Source organism: Protomyctophum parallelum, assembly GCF_964188405.1.
Source record: "Protomyctophum parallelum genome assembly, chromosome: 16".
Taxonomy (NCBI): domain Eukaryota; kingdom Metazoa; phylum Chordata; class Actinopteri; order Myctophiformes; family Myctophidae; genus Protomyctophum; species Protomyctophum parallelum.
Window position 1 is genome coordinate 19,039,669 of NC_139711.1, and position 24,209 is coordinate 19,063,877.

Genomic DNA, 24,209 nt, shown 5'->3' on the forward strand with positions numbered 1-24,209 from the left:
ATTAGCTATTGCTTCTCTTAATTCTCAGACTTTGTAACACTCAGGATAGACGGATTTTTAAATGACTAAAAGATGTTTTATGTAATTGAGACTAAAGGCTGGATTAGGGGGCATGCAAGGCTGCTTATGGTTTTAAAAAGACATACTCACACTCAATATATACTGCAGCACCATGCAGCCCCATTGATTTTATATTGAACATATACTTAGTGGCTGCACCATTTGAAACTAAAATATTCTATCAGTAGCCTTAACTTTGCTAGTGCATCATTTCAAAATATGTGTGTGTGTGTGTGTGTGTGTGTGTGTGTGTGTGTGTGTGTGTGTGTGCTTGTGTGTGTGTTTGTGTGTGTGTGTGTGTGTGTGTGTGTGTGCGTGCGTGCGTGCACATGTGCTTGTGTGTGTGCGCATCTTCTTAAGATGTCAGAGGAAAAGAATCTGCACTAATTACACTGAGTGAAGCACAGCTCTGTACATGAAGCCTTTGATTCTTACTATGTGTGAGAAAGACAGGGAGCAACTAGGAAACATAACAGGCCAGACCGAATGGCTGAATGGCTGCTTGGATAATGCATTAGACTGAGAGAGATGGCATTCTGAGGCAACTACACGTTGGGAAGAAAAGCACTACTTCACCAAAATGTCTCCAATCCACCTCCCCTCGGCACGCACGCACGCACGCACGCACAAAGAGAGAGAGAGAGAGAGAGAGAGAGAGAGAAAATGGAAGAAGGGAACACAAAAAACATGGACTTTCACTCAGTATTCATTATTATTGAGTGATTCATCTGAAAAAACATAAAACAAAAAAAAGGCAAACAGAAAATCCTCTCGGACGGGAAACAAGCCATAAAGATCATCCTGCTAAATTCATCAATATATACGAGCAATGGATGAAGCAGAGAGAGTACCACTCAGGGACGTGTGCACACATAGACGTCAAAGAGGGGCATGAGCCCCTACCCTTTTATCCGTCTGTGAAACAACTGTCAACATGTCCTCTCCAGACCACGAATGCAGCATTTACTAAATGGTGAAAGAAATGCAAATGCCTTCCTCTCCTTTCCATGCCATATACCGGAAGGCAGCATTCAGGAGAATAGCTTCCCCCCCCCCCCCCCCCCCCCCCGAAGTCTCCTGAACTTGAACGCAGCATTTTGCGTTGAACCAATTTGTTTCTAAATCCGTTACACCGCTAGCTCCACTAGCTAAAGAGTGCTGGGTTGCGCCCCGAAAATAGCTGATCTACAAGCTCTCAACGTGTCGCAGCGTGACGCGTCGAGAGCTTGTAGATCAGCTATTTTTTTGTCCAAAAGTGCCCTCTTACGGGATTTCAGCCCCTGCCTCTGTAACACTCTCTGGTTGAACGCACCCCACAGATGCCCACAAACACACAGATGCATCACAGGGCTTTGTGTGACTCGCTCGAGTAGTGGTATAAACTAAAGTAACTATGAGTACATTTACTTAAGTACTAGTCTTAAGTACAATGTTGAGGTATTTGTACTTTACTTGAGTATTTCCCAATTTCCAGTACTTTTACTTCTACTCTCGGAGCCAAATATTGTACTTTTACTCCACTACAATTATTTGAAAACTTTACTATTACTTCATAGGTTTGGATTATCTCTGGTCCATAGCCCTAATGATGTTTGCTGCTGGTGCATTAGAGCTACTAGACCTGTACGTGCCCGTCGGCCACCGGCCTACTTGAGAACGATGCAACTTTGGAACCTATAATAATACCCGTTGTCAACTTGTCATAGCACCCGTTTTAACTGCCTATCTGTGTCCCACATGGAGATCTCTGTTGTGTCTGCCTGTCTGCCTGCGTCTGAAGTTAGAGCTATATATGGGACTTCAAATGCATTGCCCTCACATGAAATGCAGACCAGCCTCTCGACATCTGCTAAAATCAAAAGAACGTTTTAGCTATACTCCCCAATATAACGGTTTTGGTCATTAGAAAGCCTATACTTTCCCCAGTAGTCTGGAATGTTGTAGTGTTTGTCTAGTTTTAGTCACTAAATATCATGAGATCTTAGTCGACTTTAATCTACAGTTGACAGTTTTAGTTGACAGTTGACAGTCGACTAAAATGTTTTGGCGGGCCTTGATGTCGTCGTAATGGCTGATTTTACAATTGCTGAAAATAGCCGATCTACAAGCTCACAACGCTGCGACGCGTTGTGAGCTTGTGATCTGTAGTCCCTTCCTAACATTTTAGTCTAGTTTTTATTTGTTGACGAAAATTATTTAGTCATATTTAGTTTTAGTCACCATAACTTAGTTTTCGAAAGTGGAAAAACGTAGACTGTTGAGTTTTCCACTTTTCCACTGATAAAAATTAAATAAAAACTAAGCTGTGATGGCTAAAACTAAAGACTATAAATATATTGACAATGTCATCAAACAAATCAAAACTACACTAAAATATTAAGGGGGAGACTAAGAGTAGAACTAAAAGACAAGCCATTTTATGCTTGGTGTGTGCAGGTGAAAATAGCCGATCTACAAGCTCACAACGCAGTCTAAAACTAGACTGAAATGAAAACTTTTCAGATGAATGACATCATCAACACTGGGGTATATCAATCACAGGCCTCATCCTACCTTGGCTCCCCTAATCAGAAATCTGCTGATTCTTCCATCATCGCTGAATCAGGAGTCTGCCCCCCCCCCCCCCCCCACCGCCCACCTCCCTCTCCCGTGCGACACAACAGTCCCATTTCTAGGCCAGTCGCGATACTGTGATCAGCAAAAAAAAACAGAAAAACACATAAAAAACCACGAAGCAGGCAATCAAACACACAAACAAACAGCACTCCCTGTCCTGTCCTGTCCTGTCCTGTCCTTTCTTTTCCTCCTCCCCTGGCTGGCAGTAAAAAAGGCATAGCAGAACAGACGCGCTGATATGGGGCGCTGTCTGGCAGGGGCTCTGACAATGACCATATGGATCACAGGGGCATGGCAGCCATGGCTTCCAGCAGGACACACACACACGCACAGACACACGCACGCACACACAGCTTTACAACAACACAGTGTGATATGGAGCGCCACACCATCATGCGTACCTGAAAACACTGTACAGCAGGGGTGGGCAACTGGCGGCCCGGGGGCCACATGCGGCCCCCACCTTCACTTAATGCGGCCCGCATGTTAATATCAGAATACTGATAGTATTGATTTCAGCTGTTACAATTCCAAACCCGCTTTAGTTACTTCATGACTAAATGACTAGTATTAAACATAACTATAACTAAATGCATTTTAAATTCAATAAAAAGGTTACTTTTCAGGATTCCAATTCAAAAATAGCAAAAAAATATTCTGGTTTTCCATTCAAATATAACAAAAATAGCCGATCTACAAGCTCAAAACGCGTTTTTGCTACTACAGTAATAGTACAGAACTGTGGCCCTCTGGAGTGAGTGTGGAAATATATTGGCCCTCTCTATCGTCAAAGTTGCCCACCCCTGCTGTACAGTACAACATACACATACTGTATATATACAGTGTGTGTTTGCGTGGGTGTGGGTGTGTGAGTCGAACAACTCATGAATTGTATTTGGAGCAATGTTACCGTCGACATCGATGGACTACCATAAGCAAGCAAAGTGTGTGTGTGTGTGTGTGTGTGTGTGTGTGTGTGCGTGTGCGAGAGAGCGTGCATGTCATGTACTGTATGTATGTAATGTATGACTGTTGAGAGCGTGCATGACATGTGTATATATGAATATATATATATATATATATATATATATACACACACTTAGTTATAGAGTGTGTATATAGTACTATATAGTATATGTCACAAAATGTAGCTAACACCATTAACTACACTAGGATATAATTAGCAATACACTCCATATGTGTAATTGCATTAACGAGGCATAAAAGACAATCTGGTGAATGCCGCCTTGCGCAGTGCCTCCATGTTGAAGATCCAAAGGAGCAGGCTGGCTGACAGAAGAAGACAGAGAGACAGAGAGAGACAAGAGAGAGAGAGAGAGAGAGAGAGAGAGCAGACCGCTATAGATCAAGGCTTATAAAACAATGTGCTGCAGTGCTGAGGCTATTTGAGGTGTTTTTGATAATTTCTGAAATTAGGAAATGGGGCGTAAAGGGATATTTTCACTTTAAAAACACGTTATTTCAACTCTGCTACAACAGTGCTACTCAGGCTTCTGTGTGCACGCCAAGAGGCAGTGTCAAATTCGAGATGTTTCATATACATTTTATCAGACAATTACAATTTAAACCAATTGTTAACATCAAACTCCGTTTTAGGCCCACTCACACATTACTGGTAATATCAGTTACCAGACCCGGGGATGTTTTCAACAAGTACAATTACCACAGGAGTGTTTTAAAGTGAAATAGTGTTGTTCAACTCTAGCATTCATAATTCAAAATGTGTATAAGATTGATATCACCTGTTAGTTATAGAGGCTATTTTCCACAGATGAATGGGGAATGCAGGCCTTGGCATTTTGACTTGCCCTTTGGTGTGCCTAGAGCACAAAACCACTATTGAAAAAATCAAGTATTGTCTGGTAAAGCCTAATTTATATATGTACAGTAGTATGCACTCAGTATGTACAGTAGTATGCACTCAGTATGTACAGTAGTATGCACTCAGTATGTACAGTAGGGCGTGAGCAGTTATCTCTGTTTTAAATAAATGCTTATTTAATTGGGACGCAACTGTGCATAAATTAGGCTTAATCTGGGGTCCGTGTTCAAGTAGCCTGGGCAGCATTCCATTTCGTGTTTATGATCCGCTCGGGAGCGGATGGTAACTTTCGTCATGTTGTAGTCAATGATTTGTAGTCATCTAGCAGGAATCAGTACTGAATGGGTACTTTCTTATTCCGCCTTGCCGTTTCCTGCCTGATGACTACAAATCAGTGACTACAACATGACATACATTACCATCCGCTCCAGACCGGTTCACACAGCGATTTTGGAACACAGACCAGGCTTTCCTCCGAGGTGGAAAGCTTGGTGACGCGAGGTTACGTGTTCAGTGACAATTGAACCTCCTAGTGACCATCAGGGTGCAGCTGCTGACAGCCAGCCAGGCAAAAAGACAACATAACTACTACTTGCGGAAAAGGAGGTCTAGTGACTCTTCAGATCGTCAGAGCTTATATAGATTATGGTGTAACGGTGCTGATCTGGACCTTAATGCCCAGACCTCTTCATTCAGGGCGGAATGTACGACGTAGCAGGCAAATGCAGGTTACGCCAAGAGAAAAATGCAGTGCAGACCTCATTTAACTTCAGAGAATCCATTGCCATTGCCGGCCGACGTGAGTATTTGACATTCTTGTCATTGCTCGGGTCCATGTCAGAGGGTGGTGTGGTGTGTGTGAGTGTCTGACTGGAATATTATTCAAATTGCTGGGGGGAAAATGGATATTGTCATTACCAAGTAAGCAGTGACCAAAAAAATATGTTATGCACTATGCAGTCGGTTTAAATGTGAACTTAAAGCATTTATATATATGATTTTGTGTGTGTGTGTGTGTGTGTGTGTGTGTGTGTGTGTGTATAGGAAGTGATACAAATGCACTGGAATAAAACATGTTTAATAGGCTACATATTGGAGCTTTCAGATTACTTGCCATTAGTTACATAATTCATTTTGTGTAAAGATTATACTATGTGTAAAACTAACGGCAGCATGTTTAGCTCTCACAGTAATGAGCAAAATGTGAGAGATTGCGCCACAATGCACGCTTGGCCATCTAGAGTCAGCATTCTGAAACAACTCCACGGAAATATAGATCAACATGTCTCGTTAAAATGATTTTATACACTACACGTATTACATATATAGACTCAGTGTACCGTACAATGGTTACAAAAGCTAAATAAACTAAATAACGCTCAATCAGCTTAACCTACATGTCCCACTGCAATGCCATTGTAAATGGAAGTAAGAACATTTAAGGGTCAACTTTTATACTCTCAACTGCTTTGCTCAACTACGGTAGGTAGCACTAATGTAACTCTTTAACAACTATATATAGCATATTATGGCCCACACAATTATATTAGTTACATTTAAGCAATAACAATCATCCATTCCTTCCAGAAATGTATAGAGCACCGCAGTCCCACGGAGGAAAGTCTGGTAAGGCCGGCAGTGTCGGTATAGGCCAATCAGAGGCAGGTGGGGCGTTACCATGTCTATGCTCGGACGTACTGTAGAATACTGTCTGCCATACTAACCCTGCCATTCAGTGACAGCTCTCAACATAAAGCAGAGCAATGGAGCAGAGCGTCATGCCCTCGCACTGCATTTATATGCCGTTTGTGACGTCTCTGCTCTAATCCTCCCATCATACACTCACGGTCCTTCCTTTACCCTCGCAACACAGAAGATCCAGCAACATGTGTCAAGTTAACCCCGGTAAAAAGTGGCATAGCCTATTGATATCTGCCTGATCTGCCATGCACATCACAAAGCACTGTGAGCTCGTATGATCGCCGATGTCCGCTATCCATTGCACAACGAAGTATGTATAGGGCTTATAAGTGGTTAACTCTGTTTTAACCCATTTAGGCCTGACGTAAAAAAAATCTGAAAAACCTCAAGTTTCTATGTCAGTGGTTCTCAATATTTCATGTCACGGACCCCAAAAATGATATGTAATATGCCGCCGACCCCCATCTGAAAATATGTTTTTCCAGGGACCCCCCAGAAGCAAAGATTTGAGTTAGAAACGTTCTGTCTGAAAGAATATATATTCAAAGATTTGAGGCCCATATTCACGATTTTTCAAAAAGAGCAGATCTACAAGCTCGTAGCACGTCACAATAGCTAAAGTATAACAGAAAAGAACCCACCAAAAGGGGTTCCCGACTTCCCGTCCAGAATGGGTTAAAGAAATGCTTATTTAATTGTAAAACTCCTGGTTCCCTTCACTCTCCTTCCACTCCGTCCCCTCTCCCCTTCTCTCCGTGGCGATAAACAAAGCTGGATATCTGCTGACATATGAAGGATACATCACAGAGAGAGGAATATCAGCCAATTACAGTGCTGACATATTAAGTTATGCACAATATATATGCAAATTAACTCCTCTTCCTCGACGGAGACACTTTAAAGACAACCATGAATGAATTATCTGCAACAATGGCCTGCGTGTGAGGACAGCCGCCACACCTTACGGGCGACGCAAATGTCATCCATCTTGCCCTCACTGCTCGTTGGCAGATTTGTAACGAAATGACAATCGTTTTTCCACGACACCAGAGCGATAGCAACGGCGGCGGCGTTCGGAATGCTTTCCGTTTTGGAGATGAGCTGTAGGTAAATCCCTCTCGACCCCCGATGTAGACAATTCCTGGTTTTCTGATGGAGCCGCTTTGAGATTACAGCATGGGGCATGGGGAGTGATCTCCCAAGACATTCGGTCGGATGGAGGAGAGAGATTTGATTGGCAGCCAATACACGACGACGATTGCGCAAAACAAAATGGGAACGGTGCTAGAGAGACAGACCACCAGCGCAGCGCCGGTCGGGAAAAATAAATACATAGACCAATAGTGCGTTGACATTCAGACCCAAATGACCACTTCTCCGGCACCAATGCTGCGCACGCAAGCAACGCACGCACAAGTCTACATCAGACTTTTGGTTTACTTTTACATACAGTACGTACAGTACTGTATGCCTACCCTATAGCTCGACTGTGCTCTCCTTATGCAACCCTGCCCCCCACAACCTGGGAGAGCACAACACACTAATAGACACTATGGTCCAACACAAGCACGTTAGGGGATTGGGGGGGGGGAAGCATTTCGGATATGTTTAACATCTCGCCCGGTAATAAATAAAGGAAAATCCAATTAATATTTAAAGCTAATCATAGCCAGAGAGCTGGAGAGCACACACAAAGACAGATTGGAGCCCGCGGCGGTGGTTGTCTCTCTCTGACTGCAGCTTCCCACTAGGCTGAGGTCTCCGGGCCTCGTGGATTTGGGATTCAGATCAGTGGTGGATAAAAAAAGTATATCAACACTGCAAGTAAAAGTTCCGGGAATTCAAAATGTACTTCAGTAAACCAGTACTGACGTACTACTAACACAACGTGCTAACACCATGCGTTGCATTCAGTAAACCAGTACTGACGTACTACTAACACAACGTGCTAACACCATGCGTTGCATTCAGTAAACCAGTACTGACGTACTACTAACACAACGTGCTAACACCATGCGTTGCATTCTAAATGTACTTCAGTAAACCAGTACTGACGTACTACTAACACAACGTGCTAACACCATGCGTTGCATTCAGTAAACCAGTACTGACGTACTACTAACACAACGTGCTAACACCATGCGTTGCATTCTAAATGTACTTCAGTAAACCAGTACTGACGTACTACTAACACAACGTGCTAACACCATGCGTTGTATTCGCGACACATTGTGAGCTTGTAGATCGGGCTATTTTCAAATGGCCCGCAATGAATATAGGGTTGAAGTGGTTAATGTATGTTTTGTAAATAATATTCCATCTACAAAGTAACTAGTAACTAACTGTACAGTTATTTACAATTCACACAGTACAATAAAAAGCAAGGCTTTTGCACACCTACAGGCGACAGGAGAGGGTAAAGTGCCCGACAATGAAAAAGAACAAACACAAAAGAACAAAGGCCTATGCGGCCTTCATCAGGCTATCTTTTTTTTTCTTTACATAAAGATAGCCTGATGAAGGCCACATAGGCGGAAACGTTGACGTTTCCATATTAACGTTTTTTTCACTGCATTTGAAGACCGTGTGCGGGACGGTGATTGTTCTTTTTCAATATTACACACAGTACACATTTTGGATCCAAGATGTAGTGGAGTAGAAGTAAAAGTATTGTAAATACTCCAGTAAAGTACAAATACCTCAAAATGGTACTTAAGTAAATGTACTTAGTTACTTTCCACCAGTGATTCAGAGGCTGAGTGTTCTTCTTACAGTGAACTCATCCATAATTGACCTAGAGGCCCTTGACAACAGCTACACTCTGTTCTGTTACCAACATCAGTGCTTCTCAAACTCTTTCCATGTCGAGGAGGACCACCAAATTGAGACTTAATTAGCCCGCAGACCCCCATTTGAAAAGATATGCCTGCAGGGACCCCCCCATAAGAGAAGATGTTTACGAGCTCTAGCAGTGATTCCCAACCATTTTAATTTCAAAGGACCCCCAGTTTGACATGCGTTAGGCCTCGGACCCCCATTTAATGGCATTTCTGTCTCTGGGACCACCGATTTATATTGTCAAATCAATGTTAAATTAACTCTGAGAGTGTGCAAATGGAACCAAATGAACCCATTTGGTTCCATTTGTACACTCTCTGGAGTTACAGACACGTTTGGTTCCTAACTATCATTTAGCTGCATGGGGACCCCCCACGGTTTGAGAACCCACTGCTGTACATTACAGAATCACAGTGGCTATAGCAGTGACGTAGACTCCGTGGGGGGCGGCGGGGCTCGAGCCCCCCCCCCCCCCCCCCCCCATGAGGAATTAGACCTGAATATGTACATGTATAATTCGCCTAGCCAGTTCGTCCCGTTTGTACCGCAACCGTTCGCGCAAATTCTCGTGTTTGTTTGCATTGACTTTGTATGTATAATCGTGCCGCTCTAACCATCCAAGTCTGAACGCACCTCCTTAACCCCATGACGATTATAAAAGCATTTAGTCTCTGGGCTATAGTATGGCTTAGCCGGTATAGTCGCTGGACCCAAGGGCTTTAGAAGCTGCATGCTAGAAGTTTCACTGGAGCGCTTATCCTTTCATTTTCTTTTTCTTTTCCTTTTTGCGTGAGATATCGATGATGAGGATGATGAGTGATGACGCTTACTGATTCTGTGTTTGAATGTGACTTGATGACCCTCTCATCCCCCCCCCCCCCCCTGCGTGTCCCGACCTACCCACCCTCATCCCCCCCCCCCCCCCCCCCCCCCGCGTGTCCCGACCATTCCTGTCGCTCCCATAGTCTGCTTTTCCAAATAATCTGTCCGACAGCGACGACATCATATAGTCATATGTACAGTATGTTATGTTATGTAACGCTTAAAAGATTTTTGTATTTGTCATCACGCATGCAGGCAAGAAAAAAGAAAAAAACAACCCTAGATTATTATTATTATCCCATTCTGGGCGGGAACCCCTTTTGGCGTTTTTTTAAGCATTATGTTATACTTTTAGCAGATCTACAAGCTTGTAGCGCGGCACAGGAAATGTGGGCGCAAATCTTCGAATATATATTATTTCAGAGCGAACGTTTTTAACTCTTAAATCTTTGCTTCTGAGGGGGAGGTCCCTGGCTGGAACTACATATTTTCAGATGGGGGGTCGGCCGCCAATTACATATCATTCTTGGGGGTCCTCGACATGAAATAGTTTGAGAACCACTCACATATAGAAACATTATTATGATGTGACGGCGAGCTTCCAACCGTTGCAGGGTATAGAATGTCTGCAGTTTGTGTGTGTGTGTGTGTGTGTGTGTGTGCGTGTGATTATTATGTGAATGCTCTGCCTCTGCCCTGCCCCTCTCCTCCTCATCCTGTTCCTCCTCTGGCTTCTTGTGTGAGCCGCTTGCGCGCACGTGTGTGTTCGTGTGTGTGTGTGTTTAGGTAGCGGGGGAGGGGTGATATTGTAATTCCCACCCATGGATGAGCAACGGGGGCTGACTTAAAGGAGCTGAGAGAGAGAGAGGGAGAGAGAGAGAGAGAGAGAGAGAGAGAGAGAGAGAGGGTGACGCGTCTGCAGCCGCGCCTCGGCCAGCTGTAGGAAAGAGGGGGCGGGGCTGGGGGTGACAGAGGGATGTGTTGCACTGCACACACTGTGTGCCTCTGCCGTATTTCAATGTATTTATTTTTTTTGGCAGGAGGGCGGAGGGACAGATGCCTGTCCACACAGCATCAGGGCCCTTTTGCTCGCTCGCTGCACTGACAACCTCCTCCTCTCTTACATAACCCCCTCCCCCTCCCTCGTCCAGGCCTAGCTGCTGCTGTCTTCCTTTATTGGCTTATTTCTCCCTCTTTTTTAACATTAGCATTTTCGTCCTCGTACCCCCCCCCCCGCCCCGCCTATATACCCACGCCTCCGCCCACTACACTCCCCCCTATTCTTGCTCTGACTGTCGGCCGCTGTAGCCACACTAATTGCTTTCCTTTGTATTCCCTGCTCCTTGGTTGTTTTCTTTTGCAGTTCAGTCACACTACAGTCAATATATATATATATATACTGTAGGCCCTATGCATGCAGGTGCTTCTGAGTTCAAACTGCAGTGAAGCCATAATGGGTTCTTGGTGTGTCGTCGCATGTTAAAATGCGTTAACACTGCGAGCGAACATGCCCAAATGAGGGTCTTTTTTTAAAGCAGTGGTTTTCAACCAGGGGTTACGGGGACCACCAGTGGTCCTTGAGGGGGTTCCAGGTGGTCCCCGCAGCTAAGTGATGAAGACTTGGTATAACCAAATGGACCCTTATAGAGCTTTAACTTAAAAGTATTGTTAAACATTATGCATTACTACATTTTCAGAAGTCTACACAATTAGAAGGAATGCAGAAGGAATTGTTATTTTTGATGTAATGTTTTGCCCGTTCTCCTAATGGTACCAACATCAATACAGCATGGATGGAGTTGTCAACAAAAATATTCTAAGTTTTGGGTCTACAGGGGCTAAATGTCATGAAATGGTGGTCCGGGGCCTCAAATGCCGAACAAAGACCTTGACGTGAAAAGTGGTTGAAAACCACTGTTTTAAAGGATATAGCACGCATGGGGCAAACGTTCCCGGCCTTCGGTGATCTCTGTAAAAGTAACAACAGAATGAATCCCTATTACTATAAGTACCTATAACAACGTGAACCCATGAGGAACGTTGTCGCATTGACTGAGTGCACAAGAAGAAGATGGTATGCATCACATACTATGTACAGTACTGTACATACATTTGCAGTAAGATATTTTGACCGGAAACACCACATGGGGATGCTTAACATTATTGTTATACTTTATGTTATACTACTATACATAGCGCTAAGAGCTTGTAGGTCTGCTATTTTTGAAAAGTCGTGACAATGTGACGCAAATCTTTGAATATATATTCTTTCAGAGCAAACGTTTTAAGTCAAATCTTTGCTTCTTGGGGGGGGGGGGGGGGGGCATTACATATATTTTTGAGCGTCCTTGACATGAAAATGCTTGAGAACCACAGACACGGAAACACATGGGTTTTTCTGAAAACTGTCAGGATTTAGAAGACATTTGTAGAATCGTCCTCAGGTCTAAATTGGTTCAAAACTAAAGTGTGAGAAACAAAACGTGCACGTCGTGGACTGGACAGGGCTGTACAGCTGAGGGGTCATAAGGGAATGAACACAAGGAAGTATAGCAAGTGTTCTCCATGTACAGTATTTTACCTCTAAATGACTAATCCAATCCCCCCCCCCCTTGGCTGTGTTGTGTAGTAGAGGCAACCTTGTAATAACAACAGACAAGACAGGTTGCGGCTCATGTGTGGTATATCAGCACAGGGGGATCTCTCCCACGTTTGCCAGAGACATTTCAGCCTCCATTTTACCCCTATGTGCTTTTCCTTTGCTCTCCCTCTCTTCTGTGTGTGTGTGTGTGTGCGAGTGTGCGTGTGTGTACGACTGTACGTGCGTGTGCGCGCTTGTTGATCAAAATGTATATGCAGACGTATACTATGGAAACGTACACAATACACACAGCAGCCGCGCTTTGGCGCAAACGTTACACGCACGTACTGTATAGGCACGTACTTGTATACACAGCAAAGATGCATGCGTTTTCTTCAATTTCATGCACGGCAGCGAGCGACCCTTCCCCCACCCTAGCTCACTCTCATGCACATGTACAGTACATGCACCTTGCTTATACCACCACTTAAACCCTCTGTACTTGTTCAAACGGACCCCGAGCTGCAACTGTACTTGGTATACGCTCATGTTATTTTCTCTCGCTCTAAACCAATTGCTTTTGCGGGAAAATAGCCGATCTACAAGCTCACCTGCCATTTTGGTGGCAAACATTCCTCCCGTGATATATAGGGATGCTGGGGTTCAAGCGGTCGATTATACAGATAATATGCTTGTAAACGCTGTTCTTGTCCGTTTAGTAACTGTGACATTCTGGCATAAATGAACGGCTACATGGCAAAATGGACAGGAGAGCAGAGAGGGGTTTGAACATGTGTGATTGGCAGGGCTCATGTGAACCCATTCTCTTTATGAGGCATCATTGTTACTTTGGGCTTATTTATCCATTAATAAAACCCCTATACTTAATTATTGTGTGGAGTCCCCCAGGGGTCTGCAGTTAGGTCCTTTACTCCCTCTACACCAAATGAGCAGATCTGTTTCCCTCCAGAAATAGGGATGCAGGTTCATGATGTTAAAGCATTCACTGATTGAAATGGAAGCCATGAACACATAATTTATGAAAATGTGTGGCGGGGTTCTTTTCTCACATCACCCTCCTCCTCCTCCTCTCCCCTTTCTAAAAGGAAATGGCCTTATGAGATCGGTTGTGTCTCGCTTTTTATCCGAGGAAATCTGCATCAAAATTTGATGCTGACGTAAGGCCAACTGCCTAAAAGGAAATGTAAAAGGAGTAACGGACCATTAGGCCTTTAGGAAATAACTTGAAATGAATGCAAATTTGCGCTACTTCAGTGCATGGGAAACGCAGAATAGTTTTTAGCCTATGATAAGCCTACGCTTGTAGCGGGCATAAGCCAAGTGATGTAATACTCTGGGCCTGCTAAATAAATTAGCAAGATTGCATTTGTATCACGTATTCATATGGAAAAACATGATCACCTATACAAGCAACTGAACGACCAGATGAGTCCTGTTCTGTTCACGTCAAAATTAATTGAACCGCAATCAACCCACGAATGAAAACCTGAAACAGAGGGGGTGCACGCGTGGGGATGAATACAAAAATACGGAACCTCTACAACAGAACCAACAGGCTTCTTGGCAGCGCTCTAAGTGATACATGACTGTGTTCCAGGCATAGCAACCATCCATGCATCATGTGACCACGCAGGCCCTCCGGACAGGCCTCCGAGAGAGCCCCAGAGGCTACACCAATGGCTACAACGATGGAAGATTGAGTTTTACCTGGTCGTACCACTCCCGGTTGGTGCAGGTGCACTCCGGCCACCATCCTCCCTGCCCGCCAGAGTTGTTGCCGTTGACTTTGGGGCCGCACTTGGACCCTTGACCCTTGGGGTTGGGCCCTCCAGGTCCACATCCGCCACCAGACATCATCTTGCCCTTACTTCTCCCCAAGGTGCCTCCTCCTCCTCCTCCTCCTCCTCCCATGCCTCCTCCGCCTCCCCCCGAGGCCGGAGGGGGTAAGGTCTGCCCTCCCCCGTAGCCGCCGGCTGGATATCCGTAGGGTTCGGCTTGCCAGTCCCCGCCACCGCCGTACGACGCCGGGGCGTCCATCCTGCGCAGGGCAGCCATGCGGGTCACCTCATAACATTCCGGGCACTTGCAGCAGTGGTGGTGTTTGTGCATGCTGGTGGCTATCCGCTGGACGGGGTGGCGGCGGGGCGGCTGCTCTTCTTCTCTGTGGCTATGCTGCCTCCTCCTCCTCCTCCTCCTCCTAACCCTCGGAACGCACTTCTCTTCTTACACAAAAAACTGGAGCGAAAAACGCTGCGGACAGGTCGCTGCTCGCAGGGAAGGGGGGTGGGAGGGGGGTAGGGGGGTCGAGCTTAATGCCGACGCAAATAAAATGAAATAAACGCAAATTGCCAAGAATTTCTGTTGGATAAAATCTTGTTTTGTTTTTTTTTTCTCCGTTTTTTTTTGCCCCCCACGTCAAATCCCGTTTCCTCGCCTCTCCGTTAGCGCTACCCCGACGCACAGGGGGGAAAAGGATGAGAGAGAGAGAGAGAGAGAGAGAGAGAGAGAGAGAGAGAGAGGGGCGGGAAGCAGCAACAGGAAAAACACAAAATAAAAAATGGGCACGTAGTCGTCTTTAGTCCTCCTTGACGTAGAAGATCAAAGGAAAATATTGAAAAATATGCGATCACACAATCAGAGACCAGCCCCGATGGTAGAATTCTCCTCTCGGTTCTCTCGTTTCACAGTGATATACGTATAGAAATTCATAGATAGATATATTCATTTGTTGATATATCATATATATATATATATATATATATTTACACACACAAATACAAAAATATTAATATAAACAGACAAGCACGAATACAGATATATACAGAGATAGATGTGTGTATATATATATATCTATGCGTGTGTACAAATATATATATATATATCGATATATAGAAACAATATGTATATAGAAATTATATCCTCGGATGAAAATCTCCCTCTATATTCTCGGTATCTTCCCTTCACTGACCAAAATTATCGTCCTCGCGTCTTGCCGTTTGTCCCTGGCGTCGAGAAGCGTTGGTGTTTTTGTTTTTTTCTTTCTCTCCCCCTGTGTCTTTTTCTCTCTCTTTTCCCAGCCTTGCCGAGAGGAGCTGAGCACCGGATTGCCTCTCCTCAGCCTGCCTGCCCTAGATGTGTGGATCTGTATGGAGGGATGCGAGCGAGCGAGAGAGGGGAGATGGAGAGAGGAAGAGAGAGAGAGACAGAGAGAGATGCAGAGAGAGAGAGAGAGAGAGAGAGAGATGCAGAGAGAGAGAAGCCTCCGCCCCCCCCACCCCCCCCCCCCCCTTCTCTCGCAGCATCCCTCCAGCACCTCGGCTTTGACAGCCAATCAACTGGCAGCGCTACCATCAGCAGCAGCAGCACCAACAGGAATGAGCGCTTCACTGGCTGCTCTTAAAGGGACCACGACGCCTATATAAAACCACACTCTGTCGTTCTGCCTTGGGTAAAAACACACGCGCGCACGCACGCGCACACACACACACACACACACACACACACACACACAGCTGCTTCACAGACCAAGAGATTGGAAAATGGCTGTGTTTGTCCATTTTCTCAAGGCAATAGAAGGAGAGGAAGAGGGTTTTGTTTTTTGGAGCAGACACCCGTTCATTCATCCATCCAAGCCTCTCGGACATGGGGATCCACTGACCGTCTCTGATCCATGTTTTGCGTCACGCCAATGCACCCAAAATTCCAAACCTGTACAGTTTACACCCTGCATGGTCACTCACTGGTCATGTCCATGGTCATCTCAGCTCCATCTACGACCTGATGCTTTACTGATGCTGACTGACAGCTTATCCCATTTAGACCTGAGGACCATTCTACAAATGTCTTCTAAATCCTGATTTTACTGAAAATGTTTCCATGTCAGTCAAACATTTTCATGTCAAGGACCCCCAAAAATATATATGTAATTGGCCACCGAAACCACATCTGAAAATATGTTGTCCCAGGGACCCCCACCCCAGAAGCAAAGATTTGAGTTAAAAACATTGGCTCTGAAAGAATATATATTCAAAGATTTGCAGCAAAATTTTCTGATCTGATCTGCTATTTTTCAATAGCAAAAGTATAACAAAATGCTAAAAAACACCAAAAGGGGTGTTCCCGCCCAGAACAGGTTAAACGAGCCTTGTGTGCGACTGACAACAATGCACAGCTGGAAATGATTTAACAATCAGGCACAGGGCAGGTGTACAGCAGCAGATGAAACAAGTACTTCTTAAATATAACGTTAGCTTCTTAACTCCTAACCGTATACTGTAGGTGCCTCTGAATCAGGGCTATACGTCACTTTACAACATTATTCCCAACGTTTGTTTCATGTCACACCGTGAGACGATTTGGTGAAAAGACGACACACTACAAGGGAACGCTGCACTACTGATGCCTCATTTAGGAACCACAGGGGGGGGGAAGATGCTGTGTTCTCACAATCATGACATCAACATGTGTGTACGCAACCAAGACTAGCACTCACTTGGGCTTTCAGGAGGAAGAGATAGAGAGAGGGAGAATGTGTTAGAGAGGAGACCGAGACAGAGCTCAGGGAAAACATGCACATACAGTATGTTACTATTTTATTTTATTTTTACTCTTTGAATGCTCTTTCTTGCACTCATTGTTCTATCCCTTTGTTTGCTGTGTTGTAATGCTATCTATATGCCGCTGCATTGTCTGTAAGGAAGCCAAACAGAAATAAGTTTTACTTTTACCTTGAGAGAGAGAGAGAGAGAGAGAGAGAGAAGAGAAGAGAAGAGAAGAGAAGAGAAGAGAGAGAGAGAGAGAGAGAGAGAGAGAGAGAGAGAGAGAGAGAGAGAGAGAGAGAGAGAGAGAGAGAGAGAGAGAGAGAGAGAGAGAGTTAGGACAGACTATAGATCTGGCTTTCATCTAGAACAGCAGTTTTCAACCCTCTTCATCAAGGTCCATTATTTATTCTGCATGTGAGCCATGGACCACCATTTGATGAGATTTGGCCTCTCAGACCCAAAAACATGGAATATTTCGTTATCGTTGGATACAATTCTGTCCACAATTCCATGCTTTATTGATGTGGTATACCATAGGAGAGAAAACTGGCAAATGTTGATCAAAATAACAATTCTTCTACATTCTCTAATTGTGTAGACTTCTTGTAAATAATGAAGTAATGCAGATGACGATAATGCAACTCCTGAGAGAGTAAAATTAAACGAATTTTGAGTTAAAAGATCTATATGGGTGCATTTGGTTACCAACTCCATATACATCATTTAGCTGGGGACCACTTGGAACCACTGGTTACTACCTGAGGAAAACTACATGGAAACTAAATGAAAACTAAGCTATGATGACTAAAACTAAGACAAAATGTATAATTGACAATTTCGTCAACAAATAAAAACTAGACTAAGATGTTAGGAAGAGACTAGTGGACAAGAGATCCAGTATAAGTCATTTTGCACTTGGTTTCATGCTGAAAATAGCAGGTCTACAAGCTCACAACGTGAGCTTGTAGATCGGCTATTTTCAGCACGTGTAAAATCAGTCAATACGACGGCATTAAGGTCCACCAAAATAATGTTTTGTCGACTAAATCAACTGCAGATTTAGTCGACTAAAACTAGACTAACACTAAAACATTCCAGGTGACTAAAATGTGACTAAAAGGAAACTATTCAAGAGAGTATGACTAAAACTCAAATCTAAATTTGCTGCCAAAAACAACACTGCTTGGAACCCCCTCAAGGACCACTGGTGGTCCCCGGACAACTGCTTGGAAACCACAGATTTAGAATGTGGGATCTACGGTGTATTGAATTGAAAGGGACTTCCTGGGACATGCTTCTGAAACCGGCGCTTGATCATGGCTGGATGTAAAATGCGCTGACACAGGAAGGCGAATGTTTGTTTTCCACAGAACCCGAGATAGAGAGTGTTACAGTTTCCCCATTAAAGCCCGGCATATATGCATTATTAATCAAATGTGACGGGGAAACGGAGTTGGGTGTGTCTGTGTGTGCGTGTGTGCATGTGTGCGCATGTTAACAGAGGGAGAACAATGTACATGAACACGAGCGCTTTTTCAGAGGTCAGTGGCACCTTTGAAAAACACTAAAGAACACGCTATTATACAACAACGACAAACTAAAGTATAATCAGTGGGTCTCAACCTTTTCAGGGGCACATGTTGAGAACCACTACAGTATATCACCGTCCTACCAGGAGGTAGGCACACACAGCTGAGCCTCAGCCACCTTTAATTACATGCTACGGTCGGTAACCCACTTCATTATCACGATGATATATTCCATTTGCCACTACATAACCTATGGAGAGTTCAGCGGCAGACAAAGAAAGAGAGAAAAACTTTGAGCGTCATAAGTAACCACCGGGGTTGCACTGCGCTCTATCGTAGAGGACACGGCCACACAGAACCCTGCCGAAGCCAATCAGATCTTTTTAAAGGCGCCGCATTTAATGTGGCGACGCAAGCTCATCATCCATCAGGACTGCCGTGCACACATGTTGCAACCATCCTGACTTCCACTCAGCCTTTTGCTCCGCATCTCTTACCAACTGTTCACAACAGACATAATATACCACCCAGACAACCAGCAGTGAAAGCAATGAACACATTCGCAGGCACGCTGTGTCCCGACGTAACAGGGCGAGAGGAGGGATACAGTATAGCGTAAAGGCAAGGGAGATGAGTTATGACGTAATGTTTGTAGGCGCCGTAGACAGAGACATGCGCCTGTGTGTGTGTGTGTGTGTGTGTGTGTGTGTGTGTGTGTGTGTGTGTGTGTGTGTGTGTGTGTGTGTGTGTGTGTGTGTGTGTGTGCATGCGTAATATGTAACATGAATAAGATAGGAATAAGTGAGCGACTTTAGTACCTCTGGGGGGAGAGAAGGCTCTGCCTCTGCCTTTAAATATTACATAATGTGAAGTGAAAAGAAAAAAGAAAAAGGTGGTGGGTCTCCTCAAAGGCGCCAATCAATGTCTGAGCCACTCTGTATCACGATAAGAGGTATATGGAGAGCAGGAACCCAAAAACATGAACCAAAACCAAAGATATACCGTGTTAGTACAAGAGCACAAGCCTTAACTTTGGTTGCGTTTGCTCAGAAAAGCAAGAATCTCACCCCACCTCTCTCTAGACATGTGAAGATAGGAATTTTGAGGGGTGTGTCATGAATGTATTATTATTTGTTCTATAAATGTGACATTTACGATGTAGCATTGAAGTGAAATTTTATTTCTGCCACGCCAGTTCCCACTTTGTAAAAGAGACGCAGTCTCAATGTGTTTTTTTACTGGTTAAATAAAGGTAAAAAAAAAGAAAAAAAAAAGGAGCACATGTCGTCAGCCTACTGTCTGTCCCTCTATAAAAAAATATAAAATAAAGGCGAAAGCTCGTCTCTTTGGAGACGCCAAATTCATATAGCCTACAGTACCATGTCATGTATTTTTTATTTTCTTTACAGCTAAACTGTCCTCAAACCTCATTAGTGACCATTTGAAAGAGAGATGGACATACAACTTTGACATACAAGATTGCAGCCAAATACCCAAATCCATGCAGGCTTTGCACACAAAGCTGTTGACTTGAAAACATTGAATTATATGGACAGTTTAGGCTAATATTTTACTAGCAGAATAGTTATAATGTTAAAGGTTAACAGTGTAACTTTTAGCCTATTTAAATTATTAATATTATACATACATACAGTACAGTATTTCAGCTGTCATTTCACCTCTATCAGCCCCTATATTATTGTGCTGGTGTGTTTTCCTGCAGAAACACATGGTTTTGTTCCACTGTTTATGTTGATGCTCATTGATTGATTGATCGATTGAAGTATTTATTAACAGTATGCACTGCATACTGTTAAAGGAGAATTCCATGCTAGAAGGCTTTCTTACCTTTATTTGTAGTTGTTACATCCCCACCAAAGAGGTCCAGGTGTTATTTTGTGCAAACGTGCATTATTGGCTATTTCCCTATAAGCCCTCATTGAATTGCATTGAATTGAATGGGGCATTGGGGTGTTGTGCTAATTTGCTTATTTCCATCGCTCAAAAATCAATATAATATAATCAATGTATATATCCTCTCTTCATAATGTAAATAGTATCCCAAGCGGCACACTTTACTACTTATTTCGGTGGAAATAAGCGAATTAGCACAAAAACCCCATTGAGGGCTTATATTAGGGGAAATAGCCAATAATGCACTTTTGCACAAAATAACACCTGGACCTCTTTGGTGGGGGCGTAACAACTATACAAATAAGAAAGCCTTCTAGTACGGAATTCTCCTTTAATTCTACTATGCTACTACCCACATGCAGAATGGGTACATTTCAATACTGTTAGTGTGGACATACCATGATAAAGCCTTACACTTGTTTACAACAGGGTCCACCATTTTCACTTCATCAGAACATTTAGAGATGTACAAATATACACTTCTATATGAAAAAGAAAAACAGGAAATCATTATATAAAGGAAGTAAAAAGGGAAAAACATATACAGTAAGTGGAAAAGGGGGTGGGGGGGGTACTCAGACTTTACGGGGGCAAATTTCAAATTGCAGCCGTCTGTAGGTGCCCTTTGAGAGCGGTTTTGAATCATGTTCGGTTCAATCATGTCTTACTTGCTTTTGGTAGGGTGTTCCACATTTTGGTGGCATAGGAGCAAAATGAATTTAGTCCCCTGTTTGTGCCGAATCTGGGTTGCACATGGTTTGTTGAACTCCCTCTGGTGTTGTGGGTGTGGACTTTGTTGTAATTAGTAATTAGACAGGTACACATGGGTGTCTTGGTGGTGGAAAGTGGACCAGACCCATTGCAAGATGCTGGGAAGTCTGGAGCCTTGTTTTAAGGTCCTTAGATGTGCCGTGCTGTGGCATTTGGCAGCAGTGTTGGAGCCAACGCGTTAGAAACGCAAGGCGTTACGTAACGAATGCAACTACTTTTTGCTATAACTATTAAGCTATACAGTAAGGGACAGGTCGAAATTTAAGTAGGGGTACCCCTGGATGACGCTGACCGTGCGCGCTGTCCGCAGTGTGAGTGAGTGTGAGTGAGTGAGTGACTGAGAATCACCATAACGCGCTGTCATTCTTCCACGACCCGATCCCTGTAACAGTTCTACAGGATGCGTCTTTTAGCTTACACATACGGAACGTTCCCGTTACGGGATGGTTGGTCGTTGGTAACCCTATTACATTCATTTGATAGCCCACCCATTGAAGTCAAAAGTAGCTCACGCATTGCTTTTAAAAATCCAGTGTCTACACACACACACCTATACAACAATGGACCGTATATATGCATGCATAATTTAAGGTTATGCTATTGACACTCGGAAGTTTGTAAAGCTTAATCGTAGTAGGTGTGAAGTGTTGCGTTTACGCTGCGTAGATTACGCACATCAGTGAAACTGTCCAACAGCGAGGATGTTGGGAATGGGAAGTACAGTAGGAAGTACAGTAGGAAGTACAGTAGGCTACCAAGTGAAAGTAACAGAGGGGTATCACAAAGTTCTACTTGAATTCAGATTTTTCTTTTAAGTAAAGTAACTAGTTACTGTCATAATTTAGTAACTAGTAAATTAGATACTTTTTCAGAGCAGTAACTATAGCTATAACGAGTTAATTTTAAAAGTAACTTGAACAACACTGTTTGGCAGTAGGGACGCCTCTATCTGTGTTGGGGGGTCCGGGTGGCAGTAGGGACGCCTCTATCTGTGTTGGGGGGTCCGGGTGGCAGTAAGGATGCCTCTATCTGTGTTGGGGGGTCCGGGTGGCAGTAAGGATGCCTCTATCTGTGTTGGGGGGTCCGGGTGGCAGTAGGGACGCCTCTATCTGTGTTGGGGGGTCCGGGTGGCAGTAGGGATGCCTCTATCTGTGTTGGGGGGTCCGGGTGGCAGTAAGGACGCCTCTATCTGTGTTGGGGGGTCCGGGTGGCAGTAAGGACGCCTCTATCTGTGTTGGGGGGTCCGGGTGGCAGTAAGGACGCCTCTATCTGTGTTGGGGGGTCCGGGGTGGCAGTAGGGACGCCTCTATCTGTGTTGGGGGGTCCGGGTGGCAGTAAGGACGCCTCTATCTGTGTTGGGGGGTCCGGGTGGCAGTAGGGACGCCTCTATCTGTGTTGGGGGGTCCGGGTGGCAGTAGGGACGCCTCTATCTGTGTTGGGGGGTCCGGGTGGCAGTAAGGATGCCTCTATCTGTGTTGGGGGGTCCGGGGTGGCAGTAGGGACGCCTCTATCTGTGTTGGGGGGTCCGGGGTGGCAGTAAGGATGCCTCTATCTGTGTTGGGGGGTCCGGGTGGCAGTAAGGATGCCTCTATCTGTGTTGGGGGGTCCGGGGTGGCAGTAAGGATGCCTCTATCTGTGTTGGGGGGTCCGGGGTGGCAGTAAGGATGCCTCTATCTGTGTTGGGGGGTCCGGGGTGGCAGTAAGGACGCCTCTATCTGTGTTGGGGGGTCCGGGTGGCAGTAGGGACGCCTCTATCTGTGTTGGGGGGTCCGGGGTGGCAGTAGGGACGCCTCTATCTGTGTTGGGGGGTCCGGGTGGCAGTAAGGACGCCTCTATCTGTGTTGGGGGGTCCGGGTGGCAGTAGGGACGCCTCTATCTGTGTTGGGGGGTCCGGGGTGGCAGTAGGGACGCCTCTATCTGTGTTGGGGGGTCCGGGGTGGCAGTAGGGACGCCTCTATCTGTGTTGGGGGGTCCGGGGTGGCAGTAGGGACGCCTCTATCTGTGTTGGGGGGTCCGGGGTGGCAGTAAGGACGCCTCTATCTGTGTTGGGGGGTCCGGGTGGCAGTAAGGATGCCTCTATCTGTGTTGGGGGGTCCGGGGTGGCAGTAGAAACACCTCTATCTGTGTTGGGGGGTCCGGGTGGCAGTAGAAACACCTCTATCTGTGTTGGGGGGTCCGGGTGGCAGTAGGGACGCCTCTATCTGTGTTGGGGGGTCCGGGTGGCAGTAGGGACGCCTCTATCTGTGTTGGGGGGTCCGGGGTGGCAGTAGGGACGCCTCTATCTGTGTTGGGGGGTCCGGGGTGGCAGTAAGGACGCCTCTATCTGTGTTGGGGGGTCCGGGTGGCAGTAAGGACGCCTCTATCTGTGTTGGGGGGTCCGGGTGGCAGTAAGGACGCCTCTATCTGTGTTGGGGGGTCCGGGTGGCAGTAGGGACGCCTCTATCTGTGTTGGGGGGTCCGGGTGGCAGTAAGGACGCCTCTATCTGTGTTGGGGGGTCCGGGGTGGCAGTAGGGACGCCTCTATCTGTGTTGGGGGGTCCGGGGTGGCAGTAGGGACGCCTCTATCTGTGTTGGGGGGTCCGGGTGGCAGTAAGGATGCCTCTATCTGTGTTGGGGGGTCCGGGTGGCAGTAGGGACGCCTCTATCTGTGTTGGGGGGTCCGGGTGGCAGTAAGGACGCCTCTATCTGTGTTGGGGGGTCCGGGGTGGCAGTAGAAACACCTCTATCTGTGTTGGGGGGTCCGGGGTGGCAGTAAGGATGCCTCTATCTGTGTTGGGGGGTCCGGGGTGGCAGTAGAAACACCTCTATCTGTGTTGGGGGGTCCGGGTGGCAGTAGGGACGCCTCTATCTGTGTTGGGGGGTCCGGGTGGCAGTAAGGATGCCTCTATCTGTGTTGGGGGGTCCGGGGTGGCAGTAAGGATGCCTCTATCTGTGTTGGGGGGTCCGGGGTGGCAGTAGAAACACCTCTATCT

General features: G+C 45.4%; 1 protein-coding gene across 4 annotated transcripts in view; it reads right to left on the reverse strand.

Annotated features, from left to right (window-relative positions):
* Positions 1 to 24,209, reverse strand: part of dlg3 (discs, large homolog 3) — a 165,456-nt gene that overhangs the window by 100,214 nt on the left and 41,033 nt on the right. For 2 of the 4 annotated variants that reach the window (XM_083786476.1, XM_083786474.1), the window contains exons 1-2: positions 15,451 to 15,619; positions 14,190 to 14,929 (exon numbers count right to left, since the gene is read on the reverse strand). The exons of the other annotated variants lie outside the window; for them this stretch is intronic. In XM_083786476.1, coding sequence (XP_083642602.1) covers positions 14,190 to 14,591 — 402 coding nt within the window. In that variant the 5' untranslated portion in view covers positions 14,592 to 14,929; positions 15,451 to 15,619. Of the gene's footprint in view, positions 1 to 14,189; positions 14,930 to 15,450; positions 15,620 to 24,209 lie in introns of those variants that run through there. 4 annotated transcript variants of the gene reach the window in all.